The 24,591-nt window shown below is 47.0% G+C and overlaps 1 protein-coding gene across 2 annotated transcripts in view; it reads left to right on the top strand.

The window, feature by feature from the left end:
• PXN (paxillin) overlaps positions 1 to 19,562 on the top strand; it is a 59,639-nt gene extending 40,077 nt beyond the window's left edge. For both annotated transcript variants that reach the window (XM_070763112.1, XM_070763111.1), the window contains exons 3-11: positions 9 to 106; positions 1,332 to 1,471; positions 3,460 to 3,661; positions 5,074 to 5,209; positions 12,314 to 12,484; positions 13,380 to 13,553; positions 16,065 to 16,146; positions 17,987 to 18,135; positions 18,910 to 19,562. In XM_070763112.1, coding sequence (XP_070619213.1) covers positions 9 to 106; positions 1,332 to 1,471; positions 3,460 to 3,661; positions 5,074 to 5,209; positions 12,314 to 12,484; positions 13,380 to 13,553; positions 16,065 to 16,146; positions 17,987 to 18,135; positions 18,910 to 19,176 — 1,419 coding nt within the window. In that variant the 3' untranslated portion in view covers positions 19,177 to 19,562. The remainder of the gene's footprint in view (positions 1 to 8; positions 107 to 1,331; positions 1,472 to 3,459; positions 3,662 to 5,073; positions 5,210 to 12,313; positions 12,485 to 13,379; positions 13,554 to 16,064; positions 16,147 to 17,986; positions 18,136 to 18,909) is intronic.
• Positions 19,563 to 24,591: the final 5,029 nt, after the last annotated feature.

Below are 24,591 nucleotides of genomic sequence, written 5' to 3'. Positions count from 1 at the left end.
TTTTACAGCCACAGTCTCAGACTCCTACGTATAGTTCCAGTGCCTCTGCGCCCAAAGATTGTACCGTCTCTCCTTCGCATGCCAGCGACGAAGAACACGTCTATAGGTATTCTATTTCCCCCACCTTTATTAAAATAACAGAGTTGGAAGGGACACCAGAGGTCATCTAGTCCAATCCCTTACTCAATCAAGAGACCCTTGCACCATGGGTCCTCAAACTACGGCCCAAAGGAGGTAAAGAGAGCAACGGAGGACGGAAGGAAGGAAGGAAGGAAGGAAGGGAAGAGAAGGGAAGAGAAGGAAGGAGGGAAAAGGAGTAAGGCAGATAGGAGGGGTGAAAGGGAGGAGGGAAGGAAGAGAAGGAAGGAAGGAAGGGAAGAGAAGGAAGGAGGGAAAAGGATTAAGGCAGATAGGAGGGGTGAAAGGGAGGAGGGAAGGAAGAGAAGGAAGGAAGGAAGGGTAGAAGGAGGGAGAGAGGGACAAAGGAAGGAGAGAGGAAGGCAAAAAGGGAAGGTGGGAGGAATGGGTGAGGAAGGAAGGAAAGGGTGGGAGGGAAGAAAGAGAAGGAAGGATAGAAGGAGGGAGAGAGGGACAAAGGAAGGAGAGAGGAAGGAGAAAGGGAAGGTGGGAGGAATGAGTGAGGAAGGAAGGAAGGAAACGGTGGGAGGGAAGGAAGAAAGAAGGAAGGATGGAAGGAGGAGGGACAAAGGAAGGAGAGAGGAAGGAAAAAAGGGAAGGTGGGAGGAATGAGTGAGGAAGGAAGGAAAGGGTGGCAGGGAAGGAAGAAAGAGAAGGAAGGATAGAAGGAGGGAGAGAGGGACAAAGGAAGGAGAGAGGAAGGAAAAAAGGGAAGGTGGGAGGAATGAGGGAGGGAGGAAGGAAAGGGTGGGAGGGAAGAAAGAGAAGGAAGGAAGGATAGAAGGAGGGAGAGAGGGACGAAGGAAGGAGAGAGGAAGGAAAAAAAGGGAAGGGGAGGAAAGAGAGGAGGAAGGAAAGAGAGAGGAAGGAAAGAAGGGAGGGGAAAGGAGTAAGGAAGGGTGGGAGGAAGGAGGAAAGAAAGATAGAGGGAGCAAACAAGCAAGGGAAGGTGGAAGGAGAGAGAAAGAAAGGAAGGGTGAGAGGAAGGAGGGAAAAAGGAAGAGGTGGACAGAGGGAGGAATGAAGGAAGGAAAGAAAGTGAAAGGAGGGAAGGAGGAAGGGTGGATGGGAGGGAGGGAGGGAGAAAAGGAGGGAAGGAAGGAAGGAAGGAAGGGTGGGATATCTGTTCAATCAGAGCACTGGTGTTTAGGAGTCGCTTCCAAATAACACACTGTTTATCTCTTGAACCTCAGTTTCCCCAACAAACAGAAGTCTGCAGAACCATCTCCGACCCTGATGAGTTCCTCTTTAGGCAATAACCTGTCCGAACTGGACCGGCTCCTCCTGGAATTGAATGCTGTGCAGCACAACCCCCCACCTGCCAGCCCCACAGGTATGGGGGGAAAAACCAAATTATATCAATTCAATCCACTTAATTTCTATCGTTACCTATTAACACAATCGGCTTATTAACACATTATTTAATTCTCGATCAAAATATAGTATTCAAATATCAATCCGCCTAATCAGTAGTGAATCCTTTTATGGAAAAATCTTTTGCAAAATATTGCCAATTCATCTAATGTTTCTATCTATTCTCATATTGTTTCATTATATGACATACTCTAATTCTTAGGGCATCCAGGAAAACAGGGAATTATCAGGGAAATCGGCAGTTTGGGAATTGCCAGGGAATTCGTGAAAAAGATGGAATAAATCAGGGGGGAAAAACAACCTGTATTAAAATGTTTAAAAGTCAGGGGGAAATCGTGTAAAAAATAAAATGGATCGCGCTGCCGGGCAGAGTCAAGCAAAAATGAGCATAACTGTGGCAAGAACTTGCTTCCTCAGCTACCGATATTTCTCCATGGCTTAGCCGTTTGGTATGAGTAATGAACTCAATCTGTATAGTCTAGAGCAGTGGTCCCCAACGTTTTTTCCACCAGGGACCAGTTTCAGCAAGACAATTTTTCTATGGCCCAGTGGGGGCGGAAAGGGGCGTGGTTGGGGGCGGGATTAAGCATGGGGGTGCTGGTCCTCCCCGCCCCTCTTTCCCGCCATCGTCCTGTGGCCGGCAGAACCTGCCTCCCAAGCCCTCTTGCCCAGCGGGAGCTAAGCACTGGAGAGAGGGGGTCAGGCTGGCCCTCCTGCCTCCCCCCAGCCAAAAACGCAAAAGCGCCCCACGGCAGAAGCCAAAAGAGGCTTGAGCCTCTCGGTCCTTCCCGCCCCTCTGTCCCATCCATCGTCCTGTGGCCGGCAGAACCTGCCTCCCGAGGCCTCTTGCCCGGCGGGAGGCGAAGCGCTGGAGGGAGGGGGTGGCGGCATGAGGGCCGGCAGCTGCTGACTCCACGGACCGGTGCAACATGCCCCGCGGCCCGGTACTGGTCCGCGGCCCGGTGGTTGGGGACCCCTGGTCTGGAGGACAGAAGAAAAAGGGGGGACATGATCGAAACATTTAAATATGTTAAAGGGTTAAATAAGGTTCAGGAGGGAAGTGTTTTTAATAGGAAAGTGAACACAAGAACAAGGGGACACAATCTGAGGTTAGTTGGGGGAAAGATCAGAAGCCACGTGAGAAAATGTTATTTCACTGAAAGAGTAGTAGATCCTTGGAACAAACTTCCAGCAGACGTGGTTGGTCAATCCACAGTAACTGAATGTAAACATGCCTGGGATAAACATAGATCCATCCTAAGATAAAGTACAGGAAATAGTATACGGGCAGACTAGATGGACCATGAGGTCTTTTTCTGCCGTCAGTCTTCTATGTTTCTATGACGTCATCTACGATCGCAGCCTTAACCAGATCACAAATTAGAGGGAAATGCCAGGGAAATTATCAGGGAATTTCAAAATGCCCCCCCCCCCCCCCGGACACCCTGATTAAGCAAGAGCATGAATTCATTCATGTTCCGCACTCATGTTGTACACAGTCCAGGTAGAAGGTAGACGAAGATTTTAACCTCCTTCCTTACTAAACAAACTTCCAGCAGACGTGGTTGGTCAATCCACAGTCACTGAATTTAAACATGCCTGGGATAAACATAGATCCATCCTAAGATAAAATACAGGAAATGTTATAAGGGCAGACTAGAGGGACCAGGAGGTCTTTTTCTGCCGTCAGTCTTCTATGTTTCTATGAATGAATGAATGAATGAATAAAGGAAGGAAGGAAGGAAGGAAGGAAAGAGAAGGAAGGGAGGGTGGGTGGGAGGGAAGGAAGGAAGGAAGGAAGGAAGGAAGGAAGGAAGGAAGGAAGAATCCTTAACCAGCCTTAACCAGATCGCAAGTTAGAGGGAAATGTCAGGGCAATATCAGGGAATTTCAAAATGCTTTCCCCCCTGGACACCCTGAATTGCATCTTTTTTTTAAACTTGTAAGATGAGAATGCAGGAAGCCCCCCGCGTCCTGGAAGGACCGACTCCCACTACAGTCTCCTGGAGAACACTACCTCTTTGACCGCACAGCCCCCAGCCCCAGGGAAAGAAAAACCCAAGTGGAACGGAGGACCGGGGGTGGAAGAAGTGTGCCCCAGCGTGGAGAGCCTTCTGGATGAACTGGAAAGCTCTGTGCCTAGTCCTGTGTGAGTAGATACCTGATTACTATCCTTCCGGCTAAGGGGTGATGGTTTCGGGAGAGAGTGGGGAGATCGTGGTGCCTCCCATTAGAACGGAAAAGTTGCAAAAAGGGGGCAACAGGCATGGCCAAGGAAATGGAGTCCCTCCCTTATGAAACTAGGTTGCAACCCCTTGGTCTCTTCAGCCTTGAAAGACGGCATTTAAGGGGTGACTCGATCGAAGTGTATAAAATCATGCATGGGATAGAAAAAGTGGATAGAGAAAAAAATATTTTCTCTATTATACAATACTGGGACGAGGAGGCCCTCCCTAAAGCTCATAGGTAAGAAAGCGAGGACAAATAAAGATAAATCACCCATAGGGTCATAGGTTGATGCAATTCCCTTCCAGAAGAGGTTGTGACAGCTGTCAGTCTGGAGAGCTTCAAGGCAGGATTAGACAGATTCATGGATGCCAAGTGTATCGGTGGTTATTGAAACAGATGTCCAAGTGCCGCCTCTATGTTAGTTGAGGCAGGCAGGGTTCCCTTGGGTCCCATTTGTTGGGGGTGAAGGGAAAGGGAGGGTTTTGTAGGTAGAGGTACCATTATATAAAACACACCCAAATTTTCAGCCTCTTTTAGCAGGGGAAAACAGTGTGTCTTATACTCCGAAAAATATACAATACAGTAATACCTCGTCTTACGAACCTAATTGGTTCCCAGGGGAGGTTCGTAAGACGAAAAGTTCGTAAGACGAAACATTGTTTCCCATAGGAAGGGTCAATGAATCCGTGCAACGGTAAAAAAAAACCCGCAAAAAACCCCCGCCGCCCGGCTGTCACCTTTTGAAACAGCCGGGGGGCTTCTCGGCGGCCTCCCGAACGCCGGACCCGGAAGTTCGGGTTTGGCATTCGGGTTCAGGAGGATGCTGAGAAGCCCCCCGGCTGTTTTAAAAGGTGACAGCCAGGGGGCGGGGCTTCTCAGCGGCCTCTTGAGCGTGAACTTTTGCCGAACTTTTGGGTTCGGCGTTCGGGAGGCCGCTGAGAAGCCCTGCTGCCTGGCTGTCATCTTTTGAAACAGACGGAGGGCTTCTCGGCAGCCTCCCCAACACCGAACCCGGAAGTTCGGGTTTGGCATTCGAGTTCAGGAGGACGCTGAGAAGCCCCCTGGCTGTTTCAAAAAGCGACAGCCGGGCGGTGGGGCTTCTCGGCGGCGGCGGCAACGGGTTCGTAAGAAGGAAAAAGTTCGTAAGAAGAGGCAAAAACTTTCTGAACCCCGGGTTCGTATCTCGGGTTGTTCGTAAGACGAGGGGTTCGTATCATGAGGTACCACTGTACTCAAAATTCCCGCTACCGATTCGCCCGAACCGATCCGAACCAGCTGAATTACTACTTCTGATCTCAAGTGACCCTGTCTGTCTTCTTTTGCCTCCCTTAGACCAGCTATCACTGTGAATCAAGGAGGGATGAACAGTCCGCAGCGGTTTGCCTCCAGCCAGCAACAGGCCCGCATATCTGCCTCTTCAGCAACGAGAGAACTGGATGAGCTCATGGCTTCCCTTTCAGACTTCAAGGTGCCCGTCCTTGTTATCGTTTGCCCCCACCCCATTCCTTTCTATCCTAAGGATGATGGTGTTGGCACCTCCTCACCCATAGGTCCTTCTTCACGCATTGGTGTTCACCGACATGCCTTGGGTATGTGTGGATGCTGTCAAAGTCCCTGATGAAGACAATGTCTTCAATGGGGCTGAGAGCAACCCAACCGTGTGGGGTCACTCACGAACGCGAATCCTAGAAAGAAAACTTGGACACATTTTCTCTCTGGGTGAAGTGACACGGTATAGAGCCATGTACCTCTTTTTATTTGGGAACATAAAGAAATGGGGATAATTACACATACATGTCAAGTGATACATAACTTCAAACATATGTTAGAGTTCTTCCTTTTCCCATAGATATCACAAAACAATTTCCTAGAAACTCTTCCTCAAAGCAGATGTTTCTCACACCTAATTTCTCTGAAGCCTTCTGCCTTATCTCAACTAATCTTCCTTAATCACCCTCTCGTCCTGTGTATGCTTCAGGCAATGTAAATCTCCCCCTTTGATCCTATAACGTCCGTCCTGTCCGGAGTGATGTAAACTTTGTTTATCAGTGAGATGTTTATTGAGCCCTTTTGTTTCCCTGTTGTAATTACCAGGAATGCAGACTAGGCAAGTTTAGTGCCCTCCTATCCTGGATTATAATAAGCAGAGCATTTTTATGCTAGAGGTCCAGATATATACAGTGATCCCTCGATTTTCGCGATCTCGTTCTTCGCGAAACGCTATATCGCGATTTTTCCACCCGATGACGTCACTCTCTTCCTTCCTTTCTCATCTTTCTTTCTCTCTCTCTTTCTCTATCTTGCTTCTTCCTCTCTCACACTCTCTTCCTCCCTCTCTCATCTCTTTCTTTCCTTCTCTCTCTTTCTCTATCTCTCCCCCTCTTGCTGGTGGGCGGCCGGGCGAGCGGGGGCATCAGCGAGGAAGACCCAGGGAACGTTCCTTCAGCCGCCCAGCAGCTGATCTGCTTGGCAGCGCAGCGAGGAGCCGAATCGGGGTTTCCCCTTTGCGTGGGCGGCGGGGAAACCCCGATCTTCGTCTGCTCGCTGCTGCTGCGCTGCCGAGCAGATCAGCTGCTGGGCGGCCGCAGCAGCAGCGAGCAGACGAAGATTGGGGTTTCCCCGCCGCCCACGCAAAGGGGAAACCCCGATTCGGCTCCTCGCTGCTAAACTCCACCATCTGCGCATGCGCGGCCATGAAAAAAGGGCACGCATGCGCAGATGGTGTTTTTACTTCCGCAACCCTACATTGCGGAAAATTGATTATCGCGAGGGGTCTTGGAACGGAACCCTCACGATAATCGAGGGATCACTGTATAATTATAATACAATCCTATTCTAACATATTTATGCTATACTGCAACAGGTATGTGCGGCCCCAGGTTCTCTCGGAGCTTGGCTGGTTTACTCTCAGGAATTATTGGGCCTTGTATATCCTTTTTTTCCTGGATCCCCTTTACCTATAACAAGCGGGTTTTTAATGCCGGGCCATCTTTAGTTTTTCTGTCGCTATTTTGCTTCCCCCCCCCCTTTTTTCTTCCTTCAATCCTGTTTCCATCTTTTTTTCTCCCCTCTTCCTTTTCCCCCTCTCTCTCTCCTATCCCCGTTTCCTTCTTCCCTCCTTCCTTTCTCTTTCAGACCAGCTCCACCATATCTCTACCTTCTGAGCCTTCCCTCCGGTTGTCTTCTGGACCACCCCGTTCTCTTTCGTCCCATACGGTTCCACTGCGTGCCTCCAAGCCCTACAGGGCTAAATACGACCCCAGTTCCAAGGTCCCTCTTGAGTTGGAAGTCCTACACATCGATGAGAAAAGCGGTGGTTCGGCAGTAGCTGCGGTTCCAGAACTTTCTTCCGCCACTTCGCATCGCCACCCTGCTGGACGGTGGACCAAGCCCCCGCTCGGCAAAGCTTCTGCCCCTCGCCCAAACTCAGATGGTCCTGGCAAAACCCCTGTCGAGAAGTCACGTGTCTCATCTTCGGAGCCTGAGTTGTGGCGGATTTGTGCAGTTGGCGCAGGGACTCAAAAACCCGTGGAACCCGGCGGGCCTTGCGAGGAGAACCTCAACGTTGGTGAAGACCTCCCTTCTGTTCCGAGCAGGTTTTCGAAGAGGCCAGCCCCCCAAGAAGAGAGGGCTCTCTTCCACCCCAAATCTCCTTATTTCAAGGAGAACGGGATGAGGACGGCGGGTTACACCAGGCAGAGCAATTCGGAAACGTCGCTGTGGTCCCTCAAGAAGGACCACGGCGGCCCGCCCGATCTTTTCAACGTGGAAAGATGGGAGAGTTTTCCAGGCATCAAAAGTCAACCGGGCTGGGTTGCCCAGCACCAGGCTTCCAACCACGGGGCCGAAAGCCGAGATCCGGTGAGGGCCAACAGCTGTCCTGACGTGGCAGAGAGGGGATCCAGAAAGAACAGCCTTCCGGATGGCGCCGTGGTTGCGTCGGAGGCCGCCACTCGTTCCCGGGAAGAGGAACTGGATCACAACGCCGGTCCTACGAGAATGGAGAGAATGTCCACTTCGAGCCAGGCAGGCATCAGAAGGAATGGGGAAAGAAATGGAACAATGCCGGCGACACGAGGGGATGGGGAATGGTCCCCCTGCTTTGGCTTTTGGCTGTGCATGAAACATGCTTTGGAGGTTTGAGCCTGGATTTAGCTAGTTTTGCATGCCGGGGTGGCGCAGGGGATAGAGTGAAGCATTGGAAGCTAATTCAGCTAACTGCTAGCTGTAGTTCAGCAGTTTGAATCTCACCGTCGGCTCAAGGTTGACCCAGCCTTCCATCCTTTCGAGGTGGGTAAAATGAGGAACCAGATTGTTTGGGGCAAGAGGCTGATTCTGTCAACCGCTTAGAGTGGGCTGTAAAAGCATTGTGAAGCGGTCGATACATCTACGTGCTTTTGGAAGGAAGGAAGGAAGGAAGGAAGGAATGAAGGAAGGAAGGAAGGAAGGAAGGAAGGAAGGAAGGACAGATGAGAGAGAGACAGACAAAGAGACACAGAAGGAGAGGAAGGAAATGGCGGTTGCAGAAAGCAGGAGAAGGAAAGGGAAAGAAGAGGTCGAGGAAGAAGAGGAGGAAGAAGAGAAGGAGGAGAAAGAGAAGAAGGATGATTGTTGGGTCCTTGATGGTCTCTTGAGCTTGCTTATTTCCTTGTGGACATTTTATGACTCAAACTAGGTAACATCCTGAGTGCTAGAAGGGGAAATGGTGGTTGCAGAAAGAAAGAGAAGGAAAGGGAAAGAGGAGGTCGAGGAAGAAGAGAAGGAAGAGAAAGAGAAGGGTGATTTTTGGGTCCTTTATGGTCTCTCGAGCTTGCTTATTTTCTTGTGGACATTTTATGACCCAAACTAGGTAACGTCCGCACTGCTAGAAGGAGAAATGCGGGTTGCAGAAAGAAAAAGAAGGAAAGGGAAAGAGGAGGTCGAGGAAGAAGAGAAGGAGGAGAAAGAGGAGAGAAGGGTGATTGTTGGGTCCTTGGTGCTCTCTTGAGCTTGCTTGTTTCTTACTTGCGGATGTTTCATGAGCCAAACTAACTAACGACATCAGTGCTGCATGTGGTTGTAGTTGGACAGCTTTCCCTAACGACGGATCGGGCTGCTTACGGCTGTGATGAAAGGACTTTTCCTCCAGTTGAGGAAAGCGTCATTTCTGCTTTCCCCTGGCATGTGATCACTAACTCCGGTCAACCTCGTGTATTCTGTGCCGTCCGGTTCAAGGGGTGGGGAAGCTGAACTCAACCGGACCGTTTTTCCCTCCCCTCCCTTAAGATCAAATCCGTGATCAGGAAAACCAAAGAGACCTCCAACGTGCACCCCATGTGCCGCGACCTCTCGCCAAGACGCAAGCTGGGCCCGCTCCTCCTCCATAAAACCCTCTCCCAAGACCGCCTGATCGAAGAGCTTCAAGACAGGCTGGGCATCAGCAAAGCCGAAGAAGAAGAAAGTCAACGGAGCCCTGACGATTGGTTGACCGAGGGGGTCGTTATCACCTCCAGGCCTCGCAAGAAGGACAAAGACGGTAGCCAACAAATCGAAAAGGTAGACGGGAGAGCTCTGAAGGGGACTTCCGGTCGGTACGCGGCAGGGATGAAATGCTACCGGTTCAGGCATAGGCCGCGGTAGTTTGGAGAACTGGTAGCAGCGCCAATGTCAGGCTCTGCTCAACCACCCAGATGTCGGCGTTTTCTTTTTTTAACCCTCTGCGCATGCACAAAGTTTTCAATGTTTCTTCCTGCTTTTTCCCCCTCAGGTTATTATTCCTGCTACGTCACCCCTTCCTCTTAGAAGAACCGTCTCTGTCCCGCCTTCTCCTCCTCCTCCTCCTCTGCAGCTTCTTAAAGATGTCTCCAAGGCAGCTCCTGTCGATGCCGTTCTTGGCTCTCCTCTTCCGTCTACTCCTCCTCCACTGCCACCTCCCTTGCCCGCCTCTCCGCGTATCCCTCAGCTCCGCTCTGTGCCGTCCACCCAACCGACTCAGCCTCCCGTCCCGTGGGAAATGCTGTTGGAAGAAGTTTCCCCCCAGCAGGCGGCGATTCCTACGTGGTCCACCGGAGTGGCCCCTTCCTCCAAAGTCTCAGTGTCGGTTAGCTGTCAAACAGAGGAGGCTTCCTTCCCTCCAGCACAGCAGGCACGATCTCTCTTTGATGTTCTCCTGCTTCCTTAACAAACCTGGCCAGAATAGTCACCCAATGGGACGAAAATTGGGGTTGAGAAATATCTCACCATTGCGCGGCCCATTAAGTTCAGGAATACATACCGTGTTTCTCAGAAAATAAGTGTTGTGGCCCACCGGCGGTCAACAGAGTTGGCAGCAGATTCGGATAGTGAGGAGGTTGGGGAGGAACATGGGCCAGTCCTGGAGTCTGGAGAAAGCTGTTGACCATAGGGCGCTGGAGACAGTCATAAGTGTGAAATACGATCATAAGAAGTCCCTTTCTTCCAGTGCCGTTGTAACTTTGAGCGGTCACTAAATGAACCGTTGTAAGTCAAGGACGAACTGCGTTTTAGATGCGGAATTAGATTCGCGATTTTTACACCCTTCCCTTAAAAAAAAAAAGACTTTAAATTAGGCACAGACTTCAGAAGTTTCTCAAAATTCAAAAAATCCAGCCAGCTTTAAAAACCAAAACAAAAACGTATACCCGCCTGCCCAGCTCATTCTAAATTCTGCTTTCTAGGTCCTTCCTATTCCATCTTCGGACCTCGTCCTTGCTGCTCGCCCGCCTACTCCTGAGAAGGCAGGACCTTTTGCTTTTAATTCTTTCTTCAGCATGTTTGAGTGGAGAAATAGATATACATATATATCTTTGATCGAAAATGTGGTTCTTGCATGGAGTTTTTTGCAAGGGGTTCGGGTTTTTTGCTGGGATTTCCTAAGACTTTCCTATATAGAGCACTGGTGAGACCCCATTTGGAATACTGTGTTCAGTTCTGGAGACCTCACCTACAAAAAGATATTGACAAAATTGAACGGGTCCAAAGACGGGCTACAAGAATGGTGGAAGGTCTTAAGCATAAAACGTATCAGGAAAGACTTCATGAACTCAATCTCTATAGTCTGGAGGACAGAAGGAAAAGGGGAGACATGATCGAAACATTTAAATATGTTAAAGGGTTAAATAAGGTCCAGGAGGGAAGTGTTTTTAATAGGAAAGTGAACACAAGAACAAGGGGACACAATCTGAAGTTAGTTGGGGGAAAGATCAAGAGCAACATGAGAAAAAATAATTTTACTGAAAGAGTAGTAGATCCTTGGAACAAACTTCCAGCAGACGTGGTAGATAAATCCACAATGACTGAATTTAAACATGCCTGGGATAAACATATATCCATCCTAAGATAAAATACAGAAAATAGTATAAGGGCAGACTAGATGGACCAGGAGGTCTTTTTCTGCCGTCAATCTTCTATGTTTCTATGTTTAAGACTCGTTGGCCTGTTTCGTTGCAAACTTTAAAAAATAGAAATGGTTACTATAAGCCTACAAAAGTTACTTGGGGGCCTAGTGGTACCCTGGAGAGAACGCAGCATTGCAGCTTAATTCAGCCGAACGCCGATTATCAGCAGTTCGATTCTCACCAGCTCAAGGTTGTGTGACAGGGCTTCCATCCTTCTGAGGTCAGTAAAATGCCTCGCTTTAACGACGTCAGTTTTGTGGTCTTGAGTCTGTGTTCCAACTCTATTCCGAAAATAGATTTATTTATTTCCTTTTTGACACTGACATTTAAAGTGGTTCCTTTCTCTAGCCTCTTTCAAAACTGCCCTGCCGTGGTTCGCATGAGTAGAACCACCGAGGAAGGCCTTGTGGTGTGTGGAAGTGCTTGTGAAATGCTTAGAGTGTGGGTCCTTTTCTTGGAAAAACCGTTGTGGCACAGTTTTTGGTTTTAACTACAGTGGTACCTCATGATACAAACCCCTCGCCATACGAACAACCCGAGATACGAACCCGGGCTTCAGAAATTTTTTGCCTCTTACGAACTTTTTCCGTCTTACGAACCCGCCGCCGCCGAGAAGCCCCGCTGCCCGGCTGTCGCTTTTTGAAACAGCTGGGGGGCTTCTCAGCGTCCTCCTGAACCTGAACGCCTAACCCGAACTTCCGGGTTCGGTGTTCGGGAGGCCGCCGAGAAGCCCCCCGGCTGTTTCAAAAGGTGACAGTCGGGCGGCGGGGCTACTCGGCGGCCACCCAAACCCGAACTTTTGCCGACCTTCCGGGTTCGGCATTGGGAGAACGCTGAGAAGCGCCCGGCTGTTTCAAAGGGTGACAGCCGGGCGACGGGGGTTTTTTGCGGGTTTTTTCCGTTGCACGGATTAATTCATTTTACATTGTTTCCTATGGGAAACAATGTTTCATCTTACGAACTTTTCGCCTTACTAACGTCCCCCGGGAACCAATTAGGTTCGTAAGATGAGGTATTGCTGTATTTCCCCTTCTATCTATCCTCGAGTGTGACTCTTCGCTAACTTCTGCAACTCCTCCAGGATCCGCGAATGGAAATTCCAAACCGCTTTTGACGTTCCGGCGGTTAGAAGGACGCTGTTGTTGTTTTGTACCTGACCGTTCTCCGCTTCCCTTTAGTTTATGTCCCAGGGAAAAGGCGCTGGCAGCTACCCGTCCACTACGCCTCCGAAACCTGGCAGCCAACTGGACAGCATGCTTGGAAGCCTCCAGTCTGACCTGAACAAACTGGGGGTAGCGACGGTGGCCAAAGGTGTATGCGGAGCGTGCAAGAAGCCAATTGCCGGGCAGGTAAGCCTCAAGGAGATGCCCTCACCTCTTTATCGTTTGAGAACTTAGTTTGGCGTTGTGGTGAAGGGATTGGAGGAAAAACTAGGAGTCTGTGAATTCTAGTTCCATTGTAGGCATGAAAGGTGGCTGGGTGACTTTGAGATCAATCACTAGGAGATGGTGAATTCTAGTTCCATTGTAGGCATGAAAGGTGGCTAGATGACTTTGGGTCAATCACCAGGAGATGGTGAATTCTAGTTCCACCTTAGACGTGAAAGGTGGCTGGGTGACTTTGGGTCAATCACCAGGAGATGGTGAGTTCTAGTTCCATTGTAGGCATGAAAGGTGGCTGGGTGACTTTGGGTCAATCACCAGGAGATGGTGAATTCTAGTTCCACCTTAGATGTGAAAGGTGGCTGGGTGACTTTGGATCAATCACCAGGAGATGGTGAATTCTAGTTCCATTCTAGGCATGAAAGATGGCTGGGTGACTTTGGGTCAATCACCAGGAGATAGTGAATTCTAGTTCCATTGTAGGCTTAAAAGGTGGCTGAGTGACTTTGAGATTAATCACCAGGAGATGGTGAATTCTAGTCCCATCTTCAGCATGATAGCTACCTGGGTAACTTTGAGCCAGCCCCCCCCCCCCCCCCCTCAGCCCAAGCCGCCTTGTGGCGCCATCGTGAAAATAGAAAGTGGAAGGGTTATGTGCAGTAGCACCACCTTGTGCTCATAGAAAGGAATACGTCCTCACCACTGCTCGAGGTAATAGCCACGTTGGATGTGTCTGGGGTCGATTGGATGAACCTTGCAAGAATCGCCGCCTGGATTTTCCTTCTCTGCCGCTATCATATTGTGGTTTTCGGGACGCTGCATCCGCCGATAAATTTTTCTTCTCCTCCTTCTCCCACCCCAGGTGGTCACAGCCATGGGGAAGACGTGGCACCCCGAACATTTCGTTTGCACCCATTGCCAGGAGGAGATCGGCTCCCGGAATTTCTTCGAGCGTGACAGCCAGCCTTACTGCGAGAGAGATTATCACAACCTCTTTTCGCCTCGCTGTTACTATTGCAACGGTCCCATCCTGGATGTAAGTCCCCGAGATGTGATGCCTTTACTGTTACCGTATTTCTCCGAGTATAACTGTTCTGTCGGGCTCTCTGGTAGAATCCTCCCAAAAACTCACAGGTACAAATTTCAGACACACACACGGTTGAAATTTCAAAACAATGTTCTTTATAATGAAAATTCACTTAAACCAAGCCCTCTTTTGGGATAGCAAAGAGCCCTGGTCTCCAAACACATTGGTAATTGATACAAGTCCCTTATCAGTTCTGTGATACTTATCTTGCAGCTGTGAGGCAATTCACAGTCCGTCTTCTTTCACAAAGTGAAACACACTTTGCCCTGGTTTAGTTTCAAAACGGGGGAAAATCAGCACACAAAGGTCGAAGTCAGTAAAGCAGTCACGAAACACAAGGATCAGATAATCCTCCACAATGGCCAAACCCACAGGCTGCTCTTTATAGCAGCCTCACTAATGACCACAGCCCCACCCAACCACAGGTGGCCTCATTTTCTTTGATAATAATCTCTCAGTTGTTGCTGCCTATGCATCGCTCTCCGCATGCGTGGCTGTATCATTAACTCTTGTTCCGAATCCAAGGAGGAGCTAGAGAATTGATCTCCTTCTGAGCTGTCTGCCCCACTCTCCTCCTCCCTGTCACTCATGTCTTCTTGGTCAGAGGAGCCTTCATCAGCAGATTCCACCGGGAGCAAAACAGGCCTGCAGCATGTGGATGTCTCCCCCACATCCACAGTCCTTGGGGCAGGAGCTGGGCCAGAGCTAACCACAACAATAACATGCACCTTTTTCCTCCCTAAAAGAGGCTGCAAATTTGGGTGCGCCTTATACTCTATAGCTTTTCTTTTTTCCAGCCCTAACAAGGTGCTAAAAATCTTCCCGGCTCTTATCTTGCTGGCTTTTTCATTGTTACTCTCTCGAAAGAATATTTTTCCAGCCCTAAGTCTGCAGGCTTTTTTTCATTGCTCTTCTTGCTCCGAGTAAGTTTCTTCCCAGCCTCAACGAGGTGCTAGCAATCTTCCCAGCTTGCTGGCTTTTTCATTACACTGGTCAACACACACACAAAAAAAATCAGCCAAGGTAATATGTCTGTTTTGTGGAGTTTGATGTGCTGATTCCAAAAATATGCTTAGTTTTGCTCTGTCACATAAAGTTTCTGACATAGAAGCCTTTTTTTGTTATTACGTTATTTCTACATTTTCAGTGTGTTTTCTTAATCTCGCCAGTATATTTCCTATAACTTACAGTAATGATGCTGCTTGGCAGAAACCATACCTGCTACAGAACAATTACACTGCTCAAAAAAAATAAAGGGAGCACTTAAACAACTGAATATAACTCCAAGTAAATCAAACTTCTGTAAAATCAAACTGTCCATTTAGGAAGCAACACTCACTGACAGTCAATTTCACATGCTGTTGTGCAAATATCTCCGAGACCGCCTTCTGCTGCACGAATCCCAGCGACCGATTAGGTCCCTCAGAGTGGGCCTTCTCCGGGTCCCGTCAACTAAACAATGTCGGTTGGCGGGCCCCAGGGGAAGAGCCTTCTCTGTGGCGGCCCCGACTCTCTGGAACCAGCTCCCCCCAGAGATTAGAACTGCCCCTACTCTCCCTGCCTTCCGTAAACTTCTCAAAACCCACCTTTGTCGTCAGGCATGGCGGAAATGAGATATTTCCCCCGGGCCTATACAATTTATGTATGGTATGTTTGTATATATGTCTTTTTAATAATGGGTTTTTAAAAATATTTTAAATTGTAAATTATTAGATTTCTCATGAACTGTTTTATTGTGTTGTGAGCCTCCCCGAGTCTACGGAGAGGGGCGGCATACAAATCTAATAAATAAATAAATAAACAAACAAACAAACAAATAAAATTGAATAGTTGTGCAAATGAAATATTCAACGAGAATATTTCATTCGTTCAGATCTAGGATGTGTTATTTGAGTGTTTCTTTTATTTTTTTTTGAGCAGTACAGTGTTCCCTCGATTTTTGCGGGTTCGAACTTCGCGAAAAGTCTATACCACAGTTTTTCAAAAATATTAATTAAAAAATACTTCGTGGGTTTTTTCCCCTATACCACGGTTCTCCCTGCCTGATGACGTCATATGTCATCGCCAGACTTTCGTCTGCCTTTAATAAATATTTTTTTAATAAACTTTAATCAATAAACATGGTGAGTAATAATCTAAATGGTTGCTAAGGGAATGGGAAATTGCAATTTAGGGGTTTAAAGTGTTAAGGGAAGGCTTGTGATACTGTTCATAGCCAAAAATAGTGTATTTACTTCCGCATCTCTACTTCGCGGAAATTTGACTTTCGCGGGCGGTCTGGGAACGCATCCCCCGCGAAAATCGAGGGAACACTGTATATGTACATTTTTGAAATCAGAACAAAAAAATGTTTCAGAAAAGTACAAGGTCAATTGTGATGATTACAGAAAAAATATTTTTTTATAGACCTGTTGTATTACTCTCTCCAAATATTCATTATTGGTGGTTTCTCCTTCTCAGAAAGTGGTGACAGCCTTGGACAGAACATGGCACCCAGAACACTTCTTCTGCGCGCAATGTGGAGCATTCTTTGGCCCTGAAGGTAGGGAGCCTGGAAGATGGTCCTTTGACATTTCTTCATAGAGCTTATGGCCAGATGGACGACTCGCCCTCAAGAATTGAATGTTGGGTCTTAGGACTTGATACACCCAATCCTGTGAGGGACCCACAACCAAGCTCAGGGACCTCCAAGGACCACACAGTCCTCCTTCTCCTCTTGTGGGTCCATAGTATTCTCTGAGCCTGCTTGTTTTCTTTGTAGACTTTTTATTACCCAGCTAGGTAACATCATCAGTAGTAGAAACATAGAAACATAGAAGACTGACGGCAGAAAAAGACCTCATGGTCCATCTAGTCTGCCCTTATACTATTTCCTGTATTTTATCTTAGGATGGATATATGTTTATCCCAGGCATGTTTAAATTCAGTTACTGTGGATTTACCAAGCACGTCTGCTGGAAGTTTGTTCCAAGGATCTACTACTCTTTCAGTGAAATAATATTTCCTCACGTTGCTTTTGATCTTTCCCCCAACTAACTTCAGATTGTGTCCTCTTGTTCTTGTGTTCACTTTCCTATTAAAAACACTTCCCTCCTGGACCTTATTTAACCCTTTGACATATTTAAATGTTTCGATCGTGTCCCCCCTTTTCCTTCTGTCCTCCAGACTATACAGATTGAGTTCATTGAGTCTTTCCTGATGCGTTTTATGCTTCAGACCTTCCAGCATTCTTGTAGCCCGTCTTTGGACCCGTTCAATTTTGTCAATATCTTTTTGTAGGTGAGGTCTCCAGAACTGAACACAGTATTCCAAATGTGGTCTCACCAGCGCTCTATATAAGGGGATCACAATCTCCCTCTTCCTGCTTGTTATACCTCTAGCTATGCAGCCAAGCATCCTACTTGCTTTTCCTACTGCCCGACCACACTGCTCACCCATTTTGAGACTGTCAGAAATCACAATCCCTAAATCCTTCTCTTCTGAAGGTTTTGCTAACACAGAACTGCCAATACAATACTCAGATTGAGGATTCCTTTTCTAGAAAGAAGTTTACTAGAAAGAAGTTTGCTGTTTGGTTTATATTCTGATGTCTTTCCCTTGTAGTTTTGCTGCTGGAGTGGGTTTTTCGGGTGGACCTATTTTTACTCTCAGCTTGTTTGAAGCTCTTTACTAAACAATGTCGTTTGGCGGGACCCAGGGGAAGAGCCTTCTCTGTGGCGGCCCCGACCCTTTGAAACCAACACCCCCCAGATATCAGATTTCCCCCACCCTCCTTGCCTTTCATAAGCTCCTTAAAACCCACCTCTGTCGTCAGGCATGGGGGAATTGAGACTTTCCCTTCCCCCTAGGCTTATAAAATTTATACACGGTATGTTAGTATGTATGATTAGTTTCTAAATTGGGGTTTTAAATTAACTTAAATATTAGATTTGTTTACATTGTATTATTATTGCTGTTAGCCGCCCCGAGTCTGCGGAGAGGGGCGGCATACAAATCTGATTAATAAAATAAATAAATAAAGTGGGATTGTTTATTATTATTATTATTTATTAGATTTATATGCCGCCCCTCTCCAGAGACTCGGGGCGGCTCACAAAATACAGTACAAAACAATATGTATACAAATCTAATAGTTAAAACTGTAAGCTAAAATCCCATAATCTTAAAAAACAGTCTATTGACTCCATCACATCCACACCTAACATTTAATGGTCAGAGAAGGAGTGGCCATGAACTAGCTGCCCCATGCCTGGCGACATAGATGGGTCTTAAGGCTCTTTACTTCTTGATTTGTTGGTCCGAGGCGATTATATTAAATTAGACATAACAATATCTTATTCTGTTCTTTTAAAACCAATTCACCGGATTTCTCTTCCTCTCAGGCTTTCACGAGAAAGACGGCAAAGCCTATTGCCGTAAGGATTACTTTGATATGTTCGCGCCGAAATGTGGTGGGTGTGCCCGGGCCATCTTGGAGAACTATATCTCGGCCTTGAACACCCTCTGGCACCCCGAATGTTTCGTTTGCCGGGTAAGAGACCCTACGATTCCTTCTTTTTCCCTTTTAAATTTTTTATTCTATTCCCCTTTAACGATCTCTAGCCAAAACGATGTTCTTTATAATGAAAATTCACTTAAACCAAGCCCTCTTTTGGTATAGCAAAGAGCACTGGTCTCCAAACAAACTGGTAATTTATACAAGTCCCTTATCAGTTCTGAGATACTTCGCTTGCAGCTGTGAGGCAATTCACAGTCCTTCTTTCACAAAGTGAAATACACTTTGCTCTGATTTAGTTTCAAAGCGAGGAAAAATCAGCACACAAAAAGTCAAAGTCAGCAAGGCAGGCACGAAACACAATGATCAGATAATCCTCCACAATGGCCAAACCCACAGGCTGCTCTTTATAGCAGCCTCACTAATGACCACAGCCCCACCCAACCACAGGTGGCCTCATTTTCTTTGATAATAATTTCTCAGTTGTTGCTGCCTATGCATCGCTCTCCGCATGCGTGGCTGTATCATTAACTCTTGTTCTGAATCCAAGGAGAAGCTAGAGAATTGATCTCCTTCTGAGCTGTCTGCCACACTCTCCTCCTCCCTGTCACTCATGTCTTCTTGGTCAGAGGAGCCTTCATTAGCAGATTCCACCGGGGGGGCGGGGCAAAACAGGCCTGCAGCATATGGATGTCTCCCCCACATCCACAGGTCCTTGGGGCAGGAGCAGGGCCAGAGCTAACCACAACACAAGGCATCAAAATTGTGCTCGGAAGCTGAGAATGGTCTTCCCTTGTTTTTCCCATGCAGGAATGCTTCACCCCGTTCATCAACGGCAGCTTCTTCGAACACGACGGGCAGCCCTACTGCGAAGTGCATTACCACGAACGCCGAGGCTCGCTCTGTTCCGGGTGCCAGAAGCCCATCACGGGACGTTGTATCACCGCCATGGCGAAGAAATTTCACCCGGAACACTTCGTCTGTGCCTTCTGCCTCAAGCAACTCAACAAGGGGACCTTCAAAGAGCAGAACGACAAGCCTTACTGTCAGAACTGCTTCCTGAAACTGTTCTCCTGAACCTCGCGCCTCGGTATATCTCCTGCCAGGAAACCCTCGCCTTCTTTGGCTGGCGGGTTGTACCGCATCCAGCAATTTGAGCGGGTTGATGTAGGAGATGAAGAGGAAGTGGAATCTCCTGTGTGTGTGTGTCTTGTGTGCTTGTGTAAGATTCTCCCCAGACGTCACTTTCTGAGCAATAATTTAAAAACTGTTTTTTATATCGACGTAACGATTTCACCAAACCTTTGCTGTTCTGCTGTGTTTTGATTGTGAAAAACAACGACAACACACAACCGTTTTGCTATTCAGCCGAATGCCGTGTGTTTGGGTGAGATAAGTGGCATATTTTTCTTCTGTCTCTCTCTTTTTTACACTGGGTCTCGAATGCTTAACGAAACAAGAAACCCCCCCCCCCCCCCGAAGCTTTTAAATCTCTTATATGGAAATGTTTAGTTTTATGAAATGATTTTTCGACGGATGCTTTTTATAAGTATCTGGTTGGGGTTTTTTTCTCCCCGGGCAGGACCCTAGGTTTTGTTGGTTCTGTCTTTTTATGAGCCTCGATCGATGCTTTCTTAAAACCAACTATTAATTATATATAAATATATATATAAATATATATGAATCCTTTTTTTAAACTGGGGGACGGGGTCGGAGAAGCGGAATCTAATAGGAGTGCATGTATATTTTCTTTCTTTCTTTCTTTCTTCTCTTTTTGCTTATTAAGTAGTTTTTATATATAGGTCAGGATTCAACTGGAATGGATTTTGTAGAAGCAAAGATGGAAAAAAAACGCATTTGTCTGGCTTTCTCCTGGATTTTCAAAAGAGCCTTATTGATTTAACAAGCACACGTATTAACCCATTTAATTATAAGTTCCAGTGCCTATTACAGATGTTGCTGTTGGGATGTGGTTTGCCGTGTAAATTTTTACCCTAGAATTTTTTCAATTTCTTTTTGCCCCACTGGTTCCGGGGGGTCCCGGATGGTAAAAGAGACAAGCTAGGAGGGTGTTTGTTCGACCCTTTTAGGATCGAACTGGAGATATCCTCTCCCAACTTTTGCGGAAATCGGTTGCTGCTTTAAGAAACATCTTCCGCAGTTGACATGCGTCGGAGTCTTTGAAGACTCTCCGAGCATTTTATTTTATATTTTTAAAGGGAGAAGGTTCAAAGGATGAGAGACGGTCAGGGGTTAAGACAAGGGGAGGCCTGCTGTCTTCGGTGCTACCGGTGCTCCCTCCAAGGCTGTTGCGGGGGCGCGCACAGGCCCAGCGGGCACATGTGCGCCGTCACCGCGATATTTCATTTCTGTGCTTGCACAGCAAGCAAAATTTTGCATGAGGACGCATGCGTGAGATTTTGGCGATTTTCGTCAATATTTTTGCTTCCGCGCATGCCGAAATCTTGCTTCTGCGAGAATCTTCTCATGAGATTTTGCATGCGCAGAAGCAAAATCTCATGTGGGGGCATGCATGCGCATGTCTGGGCATCACAGCTGCACATGCATTTCCCAAATTGCTACCGGAATGGAGCATCTTACCAGTCCGGTAGCAGGCTTTCACTGGTTAAGACGCTGGGTTTGTCAGCTGAAAAACCTGGTTGGAGTCCCAGCGCCATGTGACAGGGGTAAGTTCTCGTCCCTGCCTCTGCTTCTGCCTTGAAATGGGGATGAGCAGCGTCCCCTAGAGCCGGCAAACGATTAGCGGAATAAAATCTGCAGGGATTCCATTACCATTTGTTCCTTCTTCCCACCACTTTTTTGTTTCCAAAGCCTGAATTTTGGGATGGAGGCTCTTTCGAAATCCCAGCTGTTTTTATCTTGCTTTTCAACAGGCCCATCAAAATGGTTTTATCCATTAACACACGAAAAAAATGTGCCTTTCCCCTCGTTTTCTGTGCTTTTTCTTAAAAAAAAAAAAAAAATCCCCATCTTTTTGGGGGGTGGACTATTTTACGCTACTGTAGCTTTGGCGATATAGGCAGTGTTTTTTTTAAAAAAAATATTCCTGTGCTTCACTCCCTTTTAAAAAGAAACATATAACTCTTTTAAGTGCCTCAAAACGAAGCGGCTCGTGATGAAAACTTCAGCTGTTCTGCTCAGGAAGAGAAGGGGAGGTTTTCCTGTGGAATTATATTTCTCTTTCCACCACCCCCTCTCCATTTTCTGTATTCCCTCCCCCCCTTTTTTTGCAATGTGTTGTCTCCCCTTCTTAAAAAAAAGTCCCTGTGATGATGCTCAATAAAGATTTGGAGACAGGCTTGGGTGTCGTTTGTGGCTTCGATGGCCCTTGCGTCTGTGTGGGGGGATGAAAACGGGACGCCATTTTCCTTGAAAGCCCTAAATGGCAAAGGGACAGAGTATCATCGAGACTGCCTTCTACCATGTTAAATACTGCCCAGAAGCTGTCAGGACTTCATTTTATTTGTTTATTTATTTGTTTATTATTTACAAACTTTATTTGTAACAAGGCAGCGAGCGACAACAATAACAAACAGCAGAAGACAGAACTGCAAAAATTACCAGGGGCATGGGGTGAGGTATCATCAGTACGCTGATGATACCCAGCTTTACATCTCCACCCCATGTCCAATCAATGAAGCAGTGGAAGTGATGTGCCGGTGTCTGGAGGCTGTTGGGGCCTGGATGGGTGTCAACAAACTCAAACTCAACCCAGACAAGACGGAGTGGCTGTGGGTCTTGCCTCCCAAGGACAATTCCATCTGTCCATCCATAACCCTGGGGGAGGGAATTATTGACCCCCTCAGAGAGGGTCCACAACTTGGGCGTCCTCCTCGATCCACAGCTCACATTAGAGAAACATCTTTCAGCTGTGGCGAGGGGGGCGTTTACCCAGGTTCGCCTGGTGCACCAGCTGCGGGCCTATTTGGATCGGGAGTCACTGCTCACAGTCACTCATGCCCTCATCACCTTGAGGTTCAACTACTGTAACGCTCTCTACATGGGGCTACCTTTGAAGAATGTTCGGAAACTTCAGATTGTGCAGAATGCAGCTGCGAGAGCAATCATGGGCTTCCCTAAATACGCCCATGTTACACCAACACTCCGCAGTCTGCATTGGTTGCCGATCAATTTCCGGTCACAATTCAAAGTGTTAGTTATGACCTATAAAGCCCTTCATGGCCTCGGACCAGAATATCTCCGGGACCGCCTTCTGCCGCACGAATCCCAGCGACCGGTTAGGTCCCACAGAGTTGGCCTTCTCTGGGTCCCGTCGACTAAGCAATGTCATTTGGCGGGACCCAGGGGAAGAGCCTTCTCTGTGGCGGCCCTGACTCTCTGGAACCAGCTCCCCCCAGATATCAGAGTTGCCCCCACCCTCCTTGCCCACCTCTATCGTCAGGCATGGGGGAATTGAAATTTCACTTCCCCCTAGGCTTATAGAATTTATACATGGTATATGTATGAGGGGTTCTTTAAATTGGGGTTTTTTAGATTATTTTTAATATTAGATTTGTTTACATTGTCTTTTTATTGTTGTTAGCCGCCCCAAGTCTTCGGAGAGGGGCGGCATACAAATCTAATAAATAAATAAATAAATAAATAAATAAATAAATAAATAAATAAGCTGCGCTCTGACAACTCTTTTATATGGAGCTGTCAGGTTCGATAGCCAATCAGAGGCGCCACAGTTCCTGACATTTGAAACAGCCAATCGGGGTGCACCCGGCTGTTGCTAAGGTTGCAACACATCACATACTTCCTAGTGGCCAATAAAAGCCCACAGGATTGGCCTCCGGGTCCCATCAGCTAAACAGTGTCGGCTGGCAAGTTCTGCCAGGGACAGCCTTCTCTGTGGTGGGCCCGACTCGGGAATCAGCTACCTCCTGAGATCTGCATTGCCCCCCACCTTATTGGCCTTCTGGAAAGCTGTAGAAAGACCTGGCTTTTCTGACAGACCTGGAACATTGACCTCGGAATACTGTGTTCAGTTCCGGAGACCTCACTTACAAAAAGATATTGATAAAATTGAACGGGTCCAAAGAGGGGCTGCAAAAACGGTGGAAGGTCTTAAGCATAAAACGTATCAGGAAAGACTTCATGAACTCAATCTGTATAGTCTGGACTCTGGAGGACAGAAGGGAAAGGGGGGACACGATCGAAACATTTAAAATATGCAAAAGCGTTAAATAAGGTTCAGGAGGGAAGTGTTTTTTAATAGGAAAGTAAACACAAGAACAAGGGGGTACAATCTGAGGTTGGTTGGGGGAAAGATCAGAAGCAACAGGAGAAAATATTTGACTGAAAGAGTAGTAGATGCTTGGAACAAACTTCCAGCAGATGTGGAATCCACAGTCACTGAATTTAAATTTGCCTGGGATAAACATAGATCCATCTTAAGATAAAATATAGATAGATCCATCCTAAGAAAATACAGGAAATAGTATAAGGGCAGTCTATTAATATAATACCGGATAATAAGAAATATTAATGATCTGATAGTCATTTTGAAAAATCCTTTCTTAGCAAAGGCCTAGAACCCAAGAGGAACATACGTGCCAAGTTTCACGCATGTAGGCTTTACAGTTCTGGAGATTTTGTGAAGAGCGAGGGGTATTTTGCTTTTATATATACTGCTCAAAAAAATAAAGAGGAACCTTGAACAACACAATATATCTCCAAATAAATCAAACTTCTGTGAAATCAAACTGTCCACTTAGGAGGCAACACGGATTGACCATCAATTTCACCTGCTGTTGTGCACATTCAACTTTGTACAGAACAAAGTATTCAATGAGAACATTTTATTCATTCAGATCTAGGATGTGTTATTTGAGTGTTCCCTTTATTTTTTTGAGCAGTGTAATTTATTTGCATCCTGAATTCTTGCCCCACCCCCCTTCTATGGGTTTAGAAAACAAAACAAACCCAGCTTTTCCAACCAAAACAAAACTTTCCCAAGCTGCTAAATGCCCGATCAGCTGTAATTGAGCTCTGAAGAAAGGAAATTCCATTTTAAAGCAGGCTGATTAGCCTGCATTGAAAGTGGCAGTAAAGTTATTTTAAGTGATTTAAATCAGGAAGTCTCCAACCTTGGTAACTTTAAGACTTGTGGACTTCAACTCCCAAAATTCCCCAGCTTTGCTGGCTAGCTGAAGAATTCTGGGAGTTGAAGTCCACAAGTTTTAAAAGTTGCCAAGGTTGGTGACCCCCTGATTTAAATGACTGGTTGAAGAATTCTGGGAGTTGAAGTCCACAAGCCTTAAAAGTTGCCAAGGTTGGAGACCCCTGATTTAAATGACTGGCTGAGGCATTCTGGGAGTTGAAGTCCACAAGTCTTAAAAGTTTCCACGGTTGGAGGCTTCCTGATTGAAATCAAAGAACCCTTTCCTTTGAGTGACCGTCCTTTCCAGCCTATCAGACCTGAGGGGGTGAACTTTACCTCGCCCCTCCTTTCTGTCGCCTCCTCTT

Source organism: Erythrolamprus reginae, chromosome 10, assembly GCF_031021105.1.
Source record: "Erythrolamprus reginae isolate rEryReg1 chromosome 10, rEryReg1.hap1, whole genome shotgun sequence".
NCBI classification, from domain to species: Eukaryota; Metazoa; Chordata; class Lepidosauria; order Squamata; family Dipsadidae; genus Erythrolamprus; species Erythrolamprus reginae.
The sequence above is the reverse complement of the archived record's forward strand: the minus strand, read 5'-3'. Positions and strand labels throughout refer to the sequence as shown.